The 18,007-nt window shown below is 42.2% G+C and overlaps 1 protein-coding gene across 5 annotated transcripts in view; it reads right to left on the bottom strand.

Moving 5' to 3' along the window:
• Window positions 1-469: 469 nt before the first annotated feature.
• ELMO1 (engulfment and cell motility 1) overlaps window positions 470-18,007 on the bottom strand; it is a 578,573-nt gene continuing 561,035 nt past the window's right edge. For all 5 annotated transcript variants that reach the window (XM_007981596.3, XM_007981595.3, XM_073008962.1 and 2 more), the window contains 3 exons: window positions 16,161-16,243; window positions 7,471-7,548; window positions 470-1,869 (listed from right to left, as the gene is read on the bottom strand). In XM_007981596.3, coding sequence (XP_007979787.1) covers window positions 1,669-1,869; window positions 7,471-7,548; window positions 16,161-16,243 — 362 coding nt within the window. In that variant the 3' untranslated portion in view covers window positions 470-1,668. The remainder of the gene's footprint in view (window positions 1,870-7,470; window positions 7,549-16,160; window positions 16,244-18,007) is intronic.

Below are 18,007 nucleotides of genomic sequence, written 5' to 3'. Positions count from 1 at the left end.
ATAATTAATCCACAGGTAGATTTATTTAGTTCTGGCTTAATTTATTTCAGGTCTGTGGGTTTGCATTCTTTTCACTGCTAAATGTACTTCCTCAAAGTTGCGATGTGTTTAATTTGACCCACTCTATAAATTACATCATGGTAAGAAAGAAAAAGAAGAGAAAGTCATGGTCAAGAGACAACAATGTAAAAGGGATAGATATTTTCATACAGTGGGTCTGATTTTCTCAGTGAGTAGAGATGGTCTTCTTAGAAGTAACATTCTCCACTGATGCTCTGAGCCTATGGTGACCTAGTAAAGGTGGAGGGTTTCCCACAGCAGTGTTTTTCAAACCAATGTACATACACATCACCCAATTCAGCAGGTCTGGGGCAGAGCTGAAGAGCTGGCATCTCCAACAAGCTCCTAGGTGATGCTGATGACTTAGTAGCAAGAACCTAAGTTACTAAATCAAAACACCAGCTCCCCAAATCATCACAATCCATTTTATTCCACAGCATGTTTAAGGGAATGTTATTTTCAGGAAGATGTTTGGGATTAAAATAATTAAAAAAAAACTGGAAATTCACACATTTATGTATCTCTTCTTTTCATTAAATATATATCTGTTTGGCAAAAAATGTTAGACTCTTTTGTACAAAAACAAAGCCAAAAAAAAAAAAAAAAAAAAACACTAACCCAAAACTCTTGCAAATTGTAAATACCAGTAATAATTACAATGATGTAAACTTGGATGTCTGACAGTTTGACCATCCTGTGGAACTCATGTTGCAGCAGGACCTCCCAGGAGAAGGTAACACCAAACCCTTGGATAGCAACAGCCTGTCCTAGAGGCATTTAGGTTTAGTCTATTAGAGATGGAGCGAGACTACTGATTTCACCATTTGTGCTTTCAGCTAAAAGGCTGGGAGTGTGGGTGGAAATGAAGAAGGCAGTTCTGGCCTGGGGCAGGGAGAGGAAACCCCAGACTAGCTGGTGAGGAGGGAAGATTTGTCACGATCACAGTGCAGACGCAAAGTGGGCGTGGGACCCGTGGACTGTTCGGGAAACTGATGCTAGGGAGGATCACGAGGAGGCTGCGGCTGCTGCTCTTGGGACCAAAGAGGAACAGAGCAAGGCAAAAGCAGGGAGGGAGGTGGGAGGAGATTTGAGCGCAGATCTCAATTCAAGTGGAACTGGTGGTACGAGATGATTCTAGAGAGAGGGGAAAGGAGGATGTGGGGTTTGGTCTTCTTACCAAATAGCTGGGCCATTTCCTCCAGACAGGGGCCGTGGGGCACCCCCCTTGGTCTGGTGGGCAAGTTTTGGGGCAGTCTGGGGCTGCTGGCTTTCCTGCCACGGGGAAGGAAGGGCATGCCTGCGGGGGGCTAGGATGGAAGGGTCCTTTGGCCTTCTTACTAGCAGTAGGCTTTGCTCTTGTCCCACCGGTGGACTGCAGCCATGGGAAGTGACCTGAAGCACTGGAGCCGAGGAACAGAATCAGGGTGGTGAGCAAGATGCCAGCTAGGGGCTGAAAGTTGCCGGGGTTAGAGGTGATGTTGAAGGGAGTGTGGACCCACAGCTTCCCTTTACCAAAGGAGGGTTCCAAGGCGTGGGCGTGTTTTCATTCCTCTCTCCTGTTAGCTAGGTGTTCCAGTTTTGGAAGGGGCGTGTCTGGGCCCGGCCACTTCAGTTACAGTCATAGACGAAGTCATAGTTGCTGGGCTCCTTGGGAATCGGCGGAGGTGCATCAGGGATCTGGATGTTTTCCAGGTCCAGTAGGCGGAGCTTGATTTCCATGCTAAGCAGGGTGTCCAGGTCATTCCGCGTCAGGTCGCTCATCATGTCCTTCCCGAGTAGCGCATTCAGTCCATCCGTCCAGATACAGTACTGGCAGGAAGGGAGGCAACAGCGATCATTACTCGTGGCAATTGCAGAAGTATTAATAGTAAAAATAGCTAACAGTGAATACTCATCACTCAGTAGGCTCTGCGCTAAGTGTTCTGCCTACTTCGTCATTTCATATTCACAACATCTCAATATAAAGTCAATACTTCTGTTATCATCTCTGTTTTATAGGTGAAGGAACTGAGGTATGGAGAAGTTAAGTGACTCAGTATTACATAGGCTGGGTGGGATTTGAACCCAAGCAATCTGACTCCAGTGCCTGTGCTCTTCTCTGCAAAGAATGGCTGTCCGTAACAGCTGAGGACTGGACTTCTCCATGACTTGCAATGTAACACCTATGTGGTAGTCTATGACTTTTAGGTATTGGTGGAATCTACCAGTCCTGGACTCAACGTCAGGTGAAGCTGGCTTCTTTCTGACTCCAGTCATGGCTCCTAGTCTAGTAGCTCATCTCGGCCTGTCTTGTCTGACTCCTAGCATTCACAGTGACAGCCCTGTCCCACCCTGGAGCCAATGGCCAACAGTAGTCCCACCTTGGTGTTTCTCAGCTAAAGGGCTAGGAAATAGCCTTCTGCTGCCCAGTGTCTGGCAGCCAAAATGGTTAAAATTATTGGGCAATCTTAATGGGAGGAGGGTTGGCTGCCTGTCTGGGGACCTCTTTAGCCTTTGTCTTCAGTTCCTAAGGTTTCTTTTCACCAGGTCTCTGGGGCCTGATCCCTGGGGACATTATCTGTTTTGGAAAGACCTTCGGAGTCCCCAACTAAGAGTCTGATTCTTCTCCTCTCATAACCTTTTGTCTCTCCAGGAGACTATGATCTCTCTGAGGGAGAAGGAGGAACGGTGCCTTGTCTGAGGACCTGCTTTTCTCGTTAGCTTCCCTCCCAGAGGCTGGAGTTCTGTACTGACCTGGACAGAGAACCATGACACCTGGTGAAAGAGGCACCCCTGCTGCATCTCAGAAAGCTGCTTGGCATTCTGGATGCTGGGCTCCACTCACACACTCGAGTTAGGTTTCTAACAGTCCTGTATAGGATTCTATAACAGCAATTGTTCTCCTATTTTGTTCAAGTGATCTTCCTTCTACCATGCACTTCAGATTCCCAACTTTTCTGCCTCACTAGGTCAAGTGGCAATTCCAGACCCTCCTTAACCTACTTTGGCACTGTGGTTATCTGGACTGTATTCCATGGTAGCAGATCTCAACATAAAGGTACCCAAAGTATACAGAAAAACACTATATAAATCTCCAGATGTGATAGAAATCTTCCGTGATGCACATCGGTGGTCCTACTTTTTAAGCTGAGGAGGTGCACAATGGGTGTATTCTGAGATCCGTGTTTGAGGAGGGCAGCGTTGATTTGGAGGGCTTTCGTTCTACCGTGGTTAGGTGATCTCAGCCAAAGCATTTAACCCATCGAAACATCAATTTCGTGTTAAGGGATTTCTGGAAGAATTAGTGTCCTCATGATCTGATTCTGAACATGTCTAACCATCCATTTCTGCAGTGCGTTTCTTTTTAGAAACAACAGGCACAGAAAATTTTATTTGAAAGTACATAGACCAATAAATAAAAACCCTGTAGTATTGATACTGAATTTGAGTTGGAACTATCAGTATCAATTCATTATGTAGTTTATCTTAAAAAAAAAACCCTCCTAGCTCTGTCCCCAAAAAGGGCTAAAAAATAAAATAATGACCAACCAAGAACCATTGCACCATGGTGTGCAATGACCATAAACACACCTCATGCTTAGATTCTGGTCACTAAATATCATTTCCCACTACAAGTAATAAAGGCTCCACAGAGAAAAGGCAGGAAACAAAGATAAACCTGGAGCACGCCATCATACCAGAATGCCAGAAAGTTGTCAAAGACATAAGGGGTCCTCCCAATAGGACTCAGATGCCAACCCAATGGTGTTCCTATTTATTCCAGACCAGATAACTTAGAAACTAATAATGACAGTAACTGCAACATATTGAGACATAATTCTGTTTAAATGCATGATTTCCTACTCAACCCCTGACCCCAAATGCCTCACTGTTCTTCTTTGAAAGACATTATTTTGAAAACTGGTAAAGAGAATCAAGTATTTATCCTGCCTACCATATGTAAACTGTATAACTTTAGGATAACCAAATAGTTGATGAGGCCGGTTTCTCTCTATCCCTTTAATAAATAAAGAAGGAATTATAAAATTAGGATATCAACCTTTTGCAACCTCTAATTGTTCCAAGGATCCAGACAACAATCATCAGCACCTGCTAACATCCAAGAAAGGGGAGCAAGAAGTCACCATGAAAGTACAAACACCACCGCTACTGCTTAGAAAGGGAGCCTGAATTTGATTAATCCTTTAACTACAATTCATAGGACATACAGGGGACAGATGAATATATGAATTATATTGCAGGTTGTGGTGAGAACAATAATACCCGCCTTCCAAAGATACCCACATCCTACTCCCTGGATCCTGAGAATATGTCAGGTTCTGTGGAAAAGGGACTTAAGGTTGCTATCCGCTGACCTTAAAATAGAGAGATGATCTTGGATTATCCAAGCAGGCCCAATGTAATCCCAGAGGTCCTTAAAAGTGAGAGAAGGAAACAGAAGAAGAGTCAGAGTCAGAGAAGTGAGAGGAAGAGGCAGATCTGACTATGGAAGAGGAGGCTGAAGTGATGTGATGAAAAAGGTTCAACCGGCCATTGCAATGGATGGAGGCCAAAGAGTGCAGGTGGACTCTTGAGTGAAAAAGACAAGGGAAAATTCTTCCCTAGAGCCTCCAGAAAGGAACACAGCCCTGCTGACACCTTGATTTCAGCCCAGGATACTCACATTTGGCTTTTGAAGTCCAGAATTGGAAGATAATAAATTTGTGTTCTTTAACATTAAATTTGTGGCAGTTTGTTACAATAGCAACAGTAAGCTAATACATAAACTTATAATCAGCACAGTCTAGACTATTAACATTACAGGTTTAATGACCTGTTTTTCCCCAATAAATAAATTTCAAGGAAAAAAGGCACATGCTCATGATTGTGAGAGACAGAGAAAGAGAAATCTGTAGATTCAGAGAAACCTAAGAAACATGTCAACCAACTGCTACGCATGGATCTTATTTGCATTCTGACTTGATCAAAGTATGAAAGAAAAAAACACACAAATGAGACAATTAGCGAAATCTGAAAACTGACGGCACATGGTTTAATAAATAAATACCACATTATTAATTTATTTGTGATCAGGGTATTGCAGTTACAGATTTTAAATTGAGTCTTTATTATTGGGAGATGCATACAGGAATATTTATACATAAAGTGATATCCAGATTTGCTTCAAAATAATCATGGGTGATGGTGGAAGAGTAGATGGGAGCACAGATGAACCAGATTGGCCATGAGTTGGTGACTGCAGAAGCTGAGTGATGGGCCTGCCAGGAATGTGCGAGCTCAGTGCCTGCTCCTTCTCTTCCTAGCTCCACAGTGTAGGGGTTAAGTGAGGGGCTTCTGGAGCAAGGCTGCCGGTGTTTAAATCCCAGCTCCGTCTCTTACTACTTGTGTGACCCTGAACACGTTTCTGAAGCTCTCTTGCCTCATTTCCCTCTTTTAGTAAATGGGGATTCTTTCAGAGTTATATGAGGGTTAACTGGGGTGAAATATACATATAAAGCATTAATGGTGCCTGGCAGAGAGTAAGCCAGGGTCGTTATACTTATAGTTGACCCTTGAACAACATGGGTTTTAACTGTGTGGGTCACTTATACATGGATTTTTTTTTTTTTTCAATAAAACTTACACCAAGTGTGCCTGTCTCTCCTGCTTCCCCTTCCACCTCTTCCACCTCTCTAGCCTCTGCCACCCCTGAGACCTCAAGACCAACCTGTCCTCTTCCTTCTCCTCATCCTACTCAATGTGAAGACAACAAGGATGAAGACCTTTATGATGATTCTCTTCCACTTAATGAATAGTAAACATATTTTCTCTTCCTTATGATTTTCTTAACATTTTCTTTTCCCTAGCTTACCTTATGGTAAGAATACAGTATATAATACACATAACATACAAAATGTGTGTGAATCAACTGCTTATGCTATGGGGAAGTCTTCTTTCTGGTCAACAGTGGGCTATCAACAGTTAAGTTTTTGGGGAGTAAAAAGTTATGGGCAGATTTTCAACTGTGTGGGGGGTCAGTGCCCATAACCCCCATGCTGTTCAAGGGCAACTGTATTAACCTTTCTATTGTTGAAGGTATTCAGTTCTGGGAGGTCTCTCCCTGCTCATTTGATAAATGAGAATGTCTGTAATAGAACTTTCTATTGTATGTTGCAATTATGGAAATAAAATGAGGTAATAGAGAGGAAAGTGGTCTGAAGTAATTAAAAGTGTTCACAAGCATATGGCATTTTTCTCTTCATTGTATCTATAAGAAGTGGCAGATATGAATAAAAATCTGGCAGTCCCAGAGCATTTATCTTGATCTGGAATTAATGTACACTGGGGAAAACAGCCTTGCATAGATTTAAATAACATCCAAAGTTCTACTATTTTAAGTAGTTTTGTATACAGCTCTATACATCTTGAATATGGTGGCCTGTGTAGAACCACAATTTTATTTAAAAACAGAAACAGTAGGACACAGTATCTATTTTCAGAAAGATGAAGACAAAGTCTTACCCTTCAGCAAACTAAATGTCAAGTGACACAGAATTATATTTAAGCACCATTCTAAATGCAGGATTTGTGTCTAATCTTTCCTCTCTCTTTGGGATATACAATGTTATTCAAAAGCTTCAAACCAGTGAAAACCAGATACTGAATAACTTCTAAATGAGCTAAATGTCCTAGGGGAAATGGGGAACAAAAATCAGATTCTATTAAAATGTTCTCTTCCTTTCTAAAAGCTGTTTATGCAACCACATGCAAAACAAAAATTTGAATGGTATCATCTAAAAATAAAAGTTTCAGGCATGATGTTGGGTTCCAGTTTATAAAAGAAAGTTAAATCAGCCATAACTGCCACTTTATCTTACAAATGCATTTTCCTAGATTTATGCTAAATATTTTAAATATAGCTGACAGCGTGCTGCAAGAAGAGAAACAAATTATACATATAACAAGATGTCAGAAAGGAATAAAAGCATCTCGAAAATAAAATCCCAACAGCAGAGACAGCCCTAAACCTCTTAAAATAGCTTAAAGAAATTTGGTAGAAAACCTACTTCCTCAGATGTTTTAAAGAAGAGAGACCAGTTTATCTTGGGAAAATCCAGACCAAAAACGAAAAATTCAATGAAAACCAAAGCTGTAACCAGGGCCGCTTCTTTCTCTGGATTAACAACTATGCCTTTGCTGCATTTGAGGCCTTTTACACCCTTTTTCTTTACCAGGCTACTAAGAAGTTGAATCTGTTGCAAGGGGCAGTTCATCAAGAGGTTTCTATTCTACTCCAAGTCAGCAAGATGCCCCTTGGTGCGTCATTTTTTTAGGCAGGTCTATTTTTCTTAAGCGAAATTTCTTTCTTTTTAATATTTTCTCAAGAAAAGATTACATTCTCTCATAAATTATCCCCCCTGAGACCCTTACCTCATGCTTGTCAGGAGCGATGAAGTTCAGTTGGCAGTTTGAGTCATACAAGATGGAGAAAGCGAGTTCAAGCACCTCCTACAAGAGATGAGAGAAAACAGCACCTTAAGGAAAATCGGCACATTTCATTTTGCTGTTGCAAATGGCTGCACATTGACCATGGAATAGGGCCAGCTTGTCTAGACAAGCAGAGCTGCAATGAGGCTGATGGAAGGAGGAACCATGTTCTTCAAGGTTCACAGCATGATTCCTTCTCTCCATTCAGGGCGGTCTGTGTACCATCTCATTTAATTCACATGCAGCCCATGTAGCAAGTGTTTTCATCCCCTTTATGAGGCGGGGCTTAGAGAGGTTCAATGAGTGTCCAAGGTGACGGCCCCCGCCTCCGCCACCAAAACTGTGTTATTCTCCTTTCTTTGCATCTCCCTTCCAGAGAGGCCACAAAAAAACAGTAAACTCCCAATCAACAGCATTAAGGACTGTCCTTCCTTCTATCATCCTAAGACAGACAGAGAGGCCCACCGAGGTACGAATTCCCTAAAATGTGGACGCTATGCCAGCTGTAAGGAGGCTTCTAGGTGAACCCATTATCTTTACATCTGTCCTTTGACCTCTGAGCTACTGTACAGTAAAGGCTACACAAAGCTTAGGTTTTACCCAGCAGAGACTCCAAGGTATGATCAAGAAGCATGGTCTCACTCACTGGTGATCACTTATGGAGTACACACAATTAGCCAGGCCCCAAAGGTCCAGGGACCAAGTGACATTTTCATTTCATTGCAGATGAATGACCAATGGCCAAGGCACTCAGTGTCATGTCTAATATGTACATTAAACCACACTTCTCAGACTGTACATGCTGTACCAATACTGGGTAGCACGATCATTCTAGTGGTCTGAGTGGTCAGCAGAAGATGAGAATCATCAGCTCATCTCAGCATCCTGAGGACTCCTAGTCTGCAGGGGAAGGGCCAAGTGTATCCAAACCAATGCTCTACACTGTTCCAGCATGGAGGCTCTAGTATGCCTTCCTTCTCTGTGCTTCTATTAGGCACCAGGGATGACCATCCCTCGACCCTCCTGTGATCTGCGAGCCATATTGCTCAGTAATTGCGCACAAAGCATTCTTTCTTAGGGAGCCAGATCTCTTCACATCATTCTCTACCTTGATATCTGTTAGAGAGTTTGTCTTTCACCTGTGACTCACAGCAAAAATGCCCCAGAAAGATAAAAGGCAAAAAGATGAGGTCAGTGCCTACAGATTTCAGAATTTCAGACAGATTAAAGAATTATTCCAAAGTGGCTGCATCCCTCTCCCGACACAGTCCATCATCTAACTATTTCTGGCTCTCGTGGAGTTCTCAGTGTCTGGTTCACCTCCAGCTGTCCCTCAATGAGAGGTGGCAGGACTTGTTCTGAGGATAGACCTACCAGCATCTCACATTCAAAAGGTCTCCTCACCTTGACAGAAATAGAAACAAGGGAAGGAAAGAATGCTGAGTCGTGGAATGGGAGCTATTCTGCAAAAATGCTCTCCTCATTTTCTATTCTTCTTCTTTAGGCCCTGACTCAGGCCTACCCAGTAAAGACAATAATGTAAAAAGGAAGTTTGCTGAAACAAGCAAACAAAAACAATTTGCCATTAAGTACAGCATCTGTTTCCATAATCATCTCTCTTGGGACTTTTAATTTATAAATTAAAAGAGTCACAGACTGACTATTAGTACTATAAATTCATATCATCCTTTAAAAAATCAGTATGAAAATACATATCAAGAACCAGAGATGCTATGCCTGAGATAATTTCAAAAGAAAAATTCAAAAGAAAGCAAAAGCCAAATATTATTATCTGAAAGAACATTATGAGAAACTAACCTCTCCCTCTTTTGGGTAATAAAGATATTATAAATTAGCCACCAAGGGAAATATATTTGGCCAATCATTCAGTAAGATAATTATGGGGAGCCGAAGTTAAGTGGAGAAAAGCATGAGACATGAACACCGTGTACACACTGATCACAATTATGAATAATTCCTACCTAAGGACAGACACTGGAAAGAAATATGGGAAATGAAAATAATTATGGTAAAGTGATAGGTCATAGGTCATTATCTCTTCTTACAACTGTTTTTCCAACAAAATGCTATGCTATAATTTCAAAAATTCATAAAAATTGTTCTCAGATTTGGCATGTTCATTAAAATGACAATTTCTTCACTAATCTTGGAGTCATTTATTAGGCAAACTCTCTGACTCATACTTGAGAGACTGGAGAAAAAGGAGGGAGTGAACTTTGCTTCTGAACAACCAGTCAGGATATTACACTGGCGTGAGGGGGCCCTCGGAGGTAAACAGGAAAAGGTAAAGTTCATCCAGGTCCCTTTGGGCTGACCCTGGGTGACAAGTGCCTGACTGCTCAGGGAGATCACATGGCCAATCACCCCTGGCTGACAAGAGCCGGTGTGAACAGCACCGCAGCCCAGACGTGCTCCCGACAGGATGCTGAAGTCACTCGAGACCGGAGTGTCAGCATGGTTACTGCTGTGATGCTTTCTCTTCTGCAGGGGGATGGAGAAGGAAGGAAAAGGAGGGAGCATGCGAACTTTGGGCTTTGCCCTTCTATGACATATACCACTCACGACGTGAATGATCGGAACTGTCATGACCTAGATTCCTGATAAACACAGGCAGGAAATGGGAAATTCGTGAGAATGTCAATTCCCACTTTAATTTCACCAAAGCTGCCTGGGATGGGGTGGGAGGAATTAATTCTCTGAGCTGCATGTCTGTGTTAAAGGGTGCTATCGCTTATAATGGGTTTTATTGATGTCTCTGGCTTGCTGTTGTTGAGTCATTGGTGAAGGTCAGCTCTTCAGCACTTGGAGCAGGGAGGCTGCAGAGCCAGGAGCAATGGCACCTCTCAGGCTAACACTCCAGAAGCTGCCACCTGTCCACACCGTCCATGAGGGAGAAGGTGCCAGGTGGTGGAGGAGTAGACTGTCACTGATCTGTGTCCCCCTCAGGGCCTACTTGCCTCCACACACCACAACACTCACTTAGACATTGAATGCTCAGGGGCTTTGTTGCTCATGACTGAAACTCTTTTATTCCTCTGGTTTTAATGCAGTGAAAAATTACATCTAGAAGCAGCTTCTCTCCATTCTCCGCTGCACTGATGCCTGCTTGCCACCTTGTCATGTGGAGGAAGCCTGAGTTCTAGGGAAAGTGGAGGCAGAGGAAACCGAACATCCTTCCATGCCCTGAGGCCCCTGACCTTTGTACTCAACACTCTGGCCCTGGGACAGATGACAAGGCACACTGTGTCAGCGGATGCTCAGCAAAATGGTTCCTGGGTTTGGGGACTGCCATCTTCCATGGGTCAAATGAGGAACTGATTGATGACAAGAGTAGAGTTCTATGCAACACATTTTCAGTGTGCAGTGTTGGCTGTCAATCCTTATGTTGTTTGAGGGCAACTCACCACATTTGGCCATTTTGCTAGCATTCACTTAACTACGCTGGTTCTCTATTTATCTAGGTCATCATGAAGGCAAAACCTTTTGATAAAAGACACAGGATATAACTTGGCATGTGTGTGGGTGTTAAATTATGGTCACAGAAATAACAGTAGATTTCAGAGCTATAGTGTATTACTGCCCAGATATCTATGAATTTGAGTTTCTATTTTAGAAGGCAAAAACCACTCATTCATGTAGTACACAACAGAGATTACCTTCTTCAGGTAGTTATAACTCTCCAGCCCCCATCTATCTTAGCAGCATAACTGGCCAAGAGTTCTCCAACTCATATTGTTCTCCTCATCCCCATCCATCCTATACTCTGAATTCAGTGTTTCCCAATTAGAGGATGCTGTTCACATGAGTAAAGGCCCTTGTGCCTTTTCAGACTGTTTCCTCCTCTTGGAAAGTCTTCTCCTCACTTCTCTCCCTGGCCAATTCCTTTTCAAAAGCTAGATCAGATGCCATTTCCAGCATCGGCCTTTCTCAATTCTTCCAGGTTCCCTCTGTGTTTAATTTTTTTTGGCATAAACATATTGAATTGTAATTGCATATTTAAATATAAATCTTATCTACTGGACACCTAGGGCCAGAGTCCAGGTCATATTTATCTTTGGATTCCTGGCACCTAGGACAAAGGAGATGCTCAATACATTGCTGACTGAATGAATGAGCAGATGATGAATGAAGTAAATGTGAATAAAGGGCTTTCTGGTTAAGATCAGCATTTTCAAACTGATGTAAGGACATCAGCTTCAGTAGAATATGCTTCTTATTTCAGGTTTAAGCACCACACTAGAAAAACAAATGCTTAATTCTGGCAAATAGGAAGATGGAAGCCTCTCATACACCAAATATACTCCTATCTGAATCAATGAATCTTCACTCGGGTGGTTTCATGTTGACTGTTGAACTAAAAGCCCCCAATCCAGTCAAACAAGTACCAAGAATGCCCACCTTAAAGCACACAGCCACAAACCAACTTATTTTTATAGAGTTTGACTTTAGAATCCTTAATCCTTATAAATCTAAACTTTCCAACTGAATTTCCATCTACTCATAGCAATTCTTTTCAAGTCTCAATGAGAAATTTTCTGATCCTTGTGTGAAGAACCCAGCATTTCTTGTCTCCATAAAAATGTGCCTGCTGCACTGACCTCTGTTAAACATAGTAGACTCTCAGCTCCAGAAAGACAGGACCTCGGCTACCCCATTTACATCCTATGCTATTTCAGGCACTCCCATGCTGGCTGACTGGATGACTGACTACATGAACAAATGCCTCTGCAGCAGACACCCCAAGGGAAAGGACCAATTTTCTTCTTTCTGTTCTCAGGGCCCTGCTGGGAACATCAGCAGAGACTGAGTGGGTGAGAGGATGATCAGTTACCAACACTCTGCCATTAACGAACTATCTCCTTTACTGATGCCAATGTCTCAGTTTGCCTTGCTCGGTCATTAAGTTAACCATGGGTCTCATGGTACAAAATGTCAAAAGCTGTTCCACAGCTGGAAACACTGTCCAAAGAGCCAGCAATTTGCCTTGGTTATCGTCCATCCACTGTGCACTGACAGACCTCTTATGAACACATTTTGGTCGATTCTCCTTTTAGGCTGCAGGTCCCCCTTTCCTACCCAGAAATCTCAGAGGTAGACAGGGGGGCACCTCTGGAGTACAGGGAAAGAGGTGTGGGTTGGGGGGTCTAGCAGGTAAAATTGTGGCTTTCCTTCTACCTTTTGATATTTTTGCTTGATGACATGGTATATATGAATGCTATTAACATCGCAAGACAAGTAAATTCCATATATTTGCCAATTAAAGGGCCAGGCTGCTTGAAATTCTGCTAGTATCATCCCTCATGTCAGACTGGAAGGGCCCAGGGTAGCTAGAAATATGGGCCAGTGAGTCCCAGGAAGTAGCCTCTATTTGCAGTCTTATCTGTTTACAGTAGCATACTCCATCCATCCATCATCCTCCAGCTGTCCATCCATCATCCATCTATCCATCATCATCCATCCTATGTTTTATGAGTGTCATGACAATACGTGAAAAATAAAGGTTGCAAAACATCATTTACTCGGTTTTACTTTTTTAGTCTCCTTTAAGTAGAGAGGAGTCTGATACAAGAAGGCCAAATATACTACCTCACATGTTCAAATGAAATCATTTCCACATCTGTTATATTGGTGACTCTCATTTTTTTCTTGGTTGGCCAGGCTAAAAGTTTATCAATTTTATTCATCTTTTCAAAGTACCAGTTTTTGGTTTTGATTTTCTCTACTGATTTCAGTTTCATTGATTTCTACTCTAAATTTTATTATTTCTTTTTTTTTCTGCTTGCTTTAAGCTTAAATTGCTCTCCTTTCTTAGTGTCCTAAGGTGGAAGCTTTATTGATTTTAGTTATTTTTTCTTTTCTAATGTAGTCATTCAATGCTATAAATTTCCCTCTAAGCACTGCCTTCGCTGCATCCCACACATTTTGGTAAGCTGGATTTTCATTTTATTTAGTTTGAAACATTGTGCAATTTCTCTTGGGAATTCTTCCTGGAACTGTGGGTTATTTAGAAGTGTGTTGCTAAATTTCTAAATATTTGGGGGATTTTCCAGCTGTCTTTCTGCTACTGATTTCTAGTTTAATTCCACTGTGATCTGAGAACATACTTTGTATAACTACTATTCTTTAAATTTTTTAAGACATGTTTTACAATCCAAAATGTGGTCTATCTTGGTGAATGTTTCCTTTGAGCTTGTGAAGGATGTGTATTCTGCCATTGCTGAGTGGATTATTCTATTAATATCAATTAGATCAAGCTGATTTATGGTGCTGCTCAGGTTTCAATATTCTTGATTTTCTGCCTGCCTGGTGTATTGATTACTGACCGAGGGCTGTTGAAGTCTCCGATATATTAATAGTAATGAATTTTTCTATTTCTCCTTTCTGCTCTATCAGTTTCATAACTCACGTATTTTGATATCTTCATGTTAAGTTCAGACATGTTAAGGATTATTACATCTGACTTTCCACATTCCATGGTGATGGTTTGCCTTCAACCTCAGTTCTAGGATAGGTCCAAGAAAACTTGCTGATTTTCACTTTGTTCTGCTGCTTTTTTTTTGTTTGTTTGTTTGTTTGTTTTGAGACGGAGTTTCACTCTTGTTGCCCAGGCTGGAGTGCAGTGACGTGATCTCGGCTCACCGCAACCTCCACCTCCTGGGTTCAAGCGATTCTTCTGCCTCAGCCTCCCAAGTAGCTGGGACTACAGGTGCCTGCCACCACGCCTGGCTACTTTTTTGTATTTTTAGTAGAGACGAGGTTTCACTATGTTGGCCAGGCTGTTGGTCTCGAACTCCTGACCTCGTGATCCGCCCACCTCGGCCTCCCAAAGTGCTGGGATTACAGGAGTAAGCCACCGCGCCTGGCCCACTTCTCCTTTTTGTGAGGATGGGAGCACAACTCTCAAGTTCTTTACATGTTGGGGCTGAAACAGGTAGTCACTCCACACCTATTTTACATAATTCCCTCTGTCTTTATTTAGCATATTTGAATTCTGGCAGGTTGCTATTTTTCCAGGTACACCCTTCCTGGTCTTCTCTGGGTTGCAGACTCCCAGACCTCTATTATTGCCAATTTCTCCACACTGTTTCCAGCTCAGCCCCAAGTGTTATGTAAACGTGGGGACCTTCTCGGCTGAAGCAGAACCAGTGCTCTCCGAGATTGTGGAGAGAATACCTGACATGGGCAGCATATAGTAATCCTGGCTGGTGTTGAAGAAAGTCTGCCCCACAAGAGGCGAACCATGAAAACTGGAGATTTGCTGCTAAAGCTAAGGATGCTTCTCTAATCTGCTCAGCTAGAGAATCTCTGTCTCCCCACAGCATGGAGAAGAGAGAAACGGAAACCCCCGTTGGTGCTGTGTAACAGAGAGGCCACAGATCCTGGCCTCTTGGGCATACCCTGCCATCAGTACGCTTGCCAATCAAATGCGTTACATGACAGTGCTGTGCTGGGCTCAACAAAGTAGGAGTTCCCATGGAGTTGAGGTGAGTTATACTTATAGAACTGAAGAAGGAAAGATCTTACAATCAGCCTCTTCAGCTGCATCCCCTGCCCTCTGCCTTCCTGAACAGTATTTTCACAGCACTTTTGGTTTTCCTTAACTATAGATAAGGCCATCCTGCAAAGAACTGGATTCTCTTTGTCTTATAACAATAGAAATTACAGAGTGGAAACTATTTATTTTAACTCTGATTGGTAAATAGATTGTGTATCATTTTAGTGTCCCTCTTAGACACTGACACTGGAAATAAAGATGCAATCTATTGCGCTATGTGACATTTTTGGTACCAGATTATCTGGGTACTCTAGATAATCTGGATACTTTTGTTCATTAATGGTATAGATCACAAGATTCTAAGAGGCATAAACAAAGAACTGGCTCCCGATGGCCTCTCCAGCGGGCAAAAGAAATTCTTCTATCTTTTCAAATAATGTTCCCTCCTGTGCCTTCTGTAATGGAATGATAATGGAATGGTTGGTAAACTAGGAGGGGATGGTGAAAGGTATTGCAGTATGAAAGGTATTGCAGGGCTTAATACACACCTCTGGGAAAATTTTCTCCTTCAGTCTGAGTTGGAGATATTTCACAGCCTACTTTCCACAATGCTGAAGGGTATCAGGCCTTTAAAATTTTCTAAGATGCTTTGAGTCAGCTGCTCTCTGCCTGTCCTAGGCTTCGCTGAGAGCCCGGGGAGGATATTAAGAGCATGATTACAGCAGGAGAAAATGAAAGATGTTGGGGTGGAAGTTGGAGAAGGGAGAAATAAACATAAATGGGGGAGGTTAGGAGAGGCCCAGGGAATGGATGGATGAGCAGAGGGGGCTCAAGAGAGGACAAAGTGACAATAGTAAGGGCAATTCTCAGGGTTGGAAGTAGACAGGAAGTGAGAGAATGGAAGAGATGGTGAGCATCAGAAAAGTCATCAGGAAGAGAAAGAATGAGGGTAAGAGATGTAAAAGGAATCGGGACAGGAAACAGGAGAGCTGAGTAAGAGAGGTGTGTTGGAACACATGCACACACACAAACACTGCTATAAAGGAGGGCTGGGCTGGCTGCAGTTGCTGACTGCATTGGGCAAACAGAGTTATTTGCAATAATCTGGAAATCATACCTTGTTTTGTTTAAGGGCACCTTTCTCTTTCATATGAGGGCAGTCCTTTCCCGTCACCACGGCTTTGATATCTGCCACCGGCACTGCAATTCATAAAAGAAAATGCAAGTAACTACACCATGTGAAAGCTTCGATGTCAATAAAGAAGCAGCACTAAGCACTGGGTCCGCTACTGTGGTTGTCATTCCCAGAAACTACTGCAAAAAGAGAAAAGAAGATTGTGGAAAAGAGGAAGAGAAGCCAGGTACTGTCCCAGGACTAGAAACTAAAATATATCTTATATTCTCGTAAAAAGCATCCCTGGGGAGAAAGAACTTGCTTGTAAGCAGAATTTGGTTCAGTGAAACAAAGACCTATAAAAAAACACCCATCATAGTACTGTTTGAAGTGATGGCATTAGAAGCAGCAGTAGAAATAACAGTGACCGTAGTAACAACAGTGACACTCATACTGATATTACGGAGGGCTCCTGTGTGACAAGAGCAATGCCAAGTGCTTTACATATATCTCTTTATATGTATCTCTTGCTATAGCATTTGCATCTATTTAGTTTCTGAGTTTTTGGATAATGAGAGAAAGCAGCCCTCCCTCAAAAAATTTATCCAACTCTAAATAGTTCTGAACTCTCACTCTCCAAAATCTCTTTCTCTGCCATCTCATTAATTCTGTAAAGCAGGTTTTATTATCCCTGTTTTACAGACAACAAAACTAAACTCAATTAAACAAAGGGAGAATTCCTTTCTGATACAGGAATCTGGAAATAATGCAGTTAGACAAAATGATGTTATCTTATGTCTTACTCTGGAGTTGGAGGAAGATAAGAAAAGATATGGAAGGGTTTGTGCACTTAAAACTTTTGTTAAGATCAGGTGAAAGAGGCTGGGAACAGTAAGTGGATCATGCCTGTAATTCTAGCACTTTGAAGGGCTAAGGCAGGAGGACTGCTTAAGGCCAGGACATTGAGACCAGCCTCGGCAACACAGGGAGACCCTGTCTCTACAAAAAATGAAATGAAAATAAAAAATTAAAAACAAAAAGATCAACTGAAAGAAAGAAGGCAATAGGATGGTTTGGAACCTTAATTTAAAGTAATGCAAAGTCATCTGCCCCTCTCCAATCCCTTACCCTCCAGCCCCACATGGGTTTATGAATCAAGGTATGCACACTGGCTAGTGTGTAGAATTTGGGATATGTGGGAATGCCAAGTAATCAATTCCTTACACTCTCTTAATGATGAAGATGATGAGAGATTTCATAGTTAAAGCTCACATCTTTTTATTGGGCAACTGGGTTGTGAAGGTAAGAGATAAGGATAAAATTATAGAATACCTAGAATATTAAAACAATAGACAGGAAGGCCTCAAAAGCTAACATTTTCCAGGTACCCTAAAATTGCTAAGAATTTGGTCCATATCTGTTGACACTCCTAGAATAATAAAACAATAGACAAGAAGGCCTCAAATGCTAACATTTTCCAGGTGCCCTAAAATTACTAAGAACTTTGTCCATATCTGTTGACACTCCTAGGCCTCTCTGTAACCCTAAGAAGAGTGGGGTTGTGATGAATCCTCCAGGAATCTCTGTAGGTTCCCCTGCCATATCTCACCACATCTTGCAACCTGATTCTGGACCCTTCTGGTAAACATTACTTGTAGTTATGAATAGCTGTCTCTCCTTTCCTTCTGGACACATAGAAAGCTACACTTCCCAGCAACCTTTGCAGTCAGGTCATGTGATTAATTTTAGCCAATGAAATGTGAAAGGAAATGCTACTTTTCTAGGTGGAGGCCCTCCATTCTGTCTTCCCCTGCCGCAGAAACTGAAGGAGTGACCTGTTGCATCCAGAT

Source organism: Chlorocebus sabaeus, chromosome 21, assembly GCF_047675955.1.
Source record: "Chlorocebus sabaeus isolate Y175 chromosome 21, mChlSab1.0.hap1, whole genome shotgun sequence".
Lineage (NCBI taxonomy): Eukaryota > Metazoa > Chordata > Mammalia > Primates > Cercopithecidae > Chlorocebus > Chlorocebus sabaeus.
Note: the sequence above shows the minus strand (reverse complement) of the source record. Positions and strands in the feature narration are given on the sequence as shown.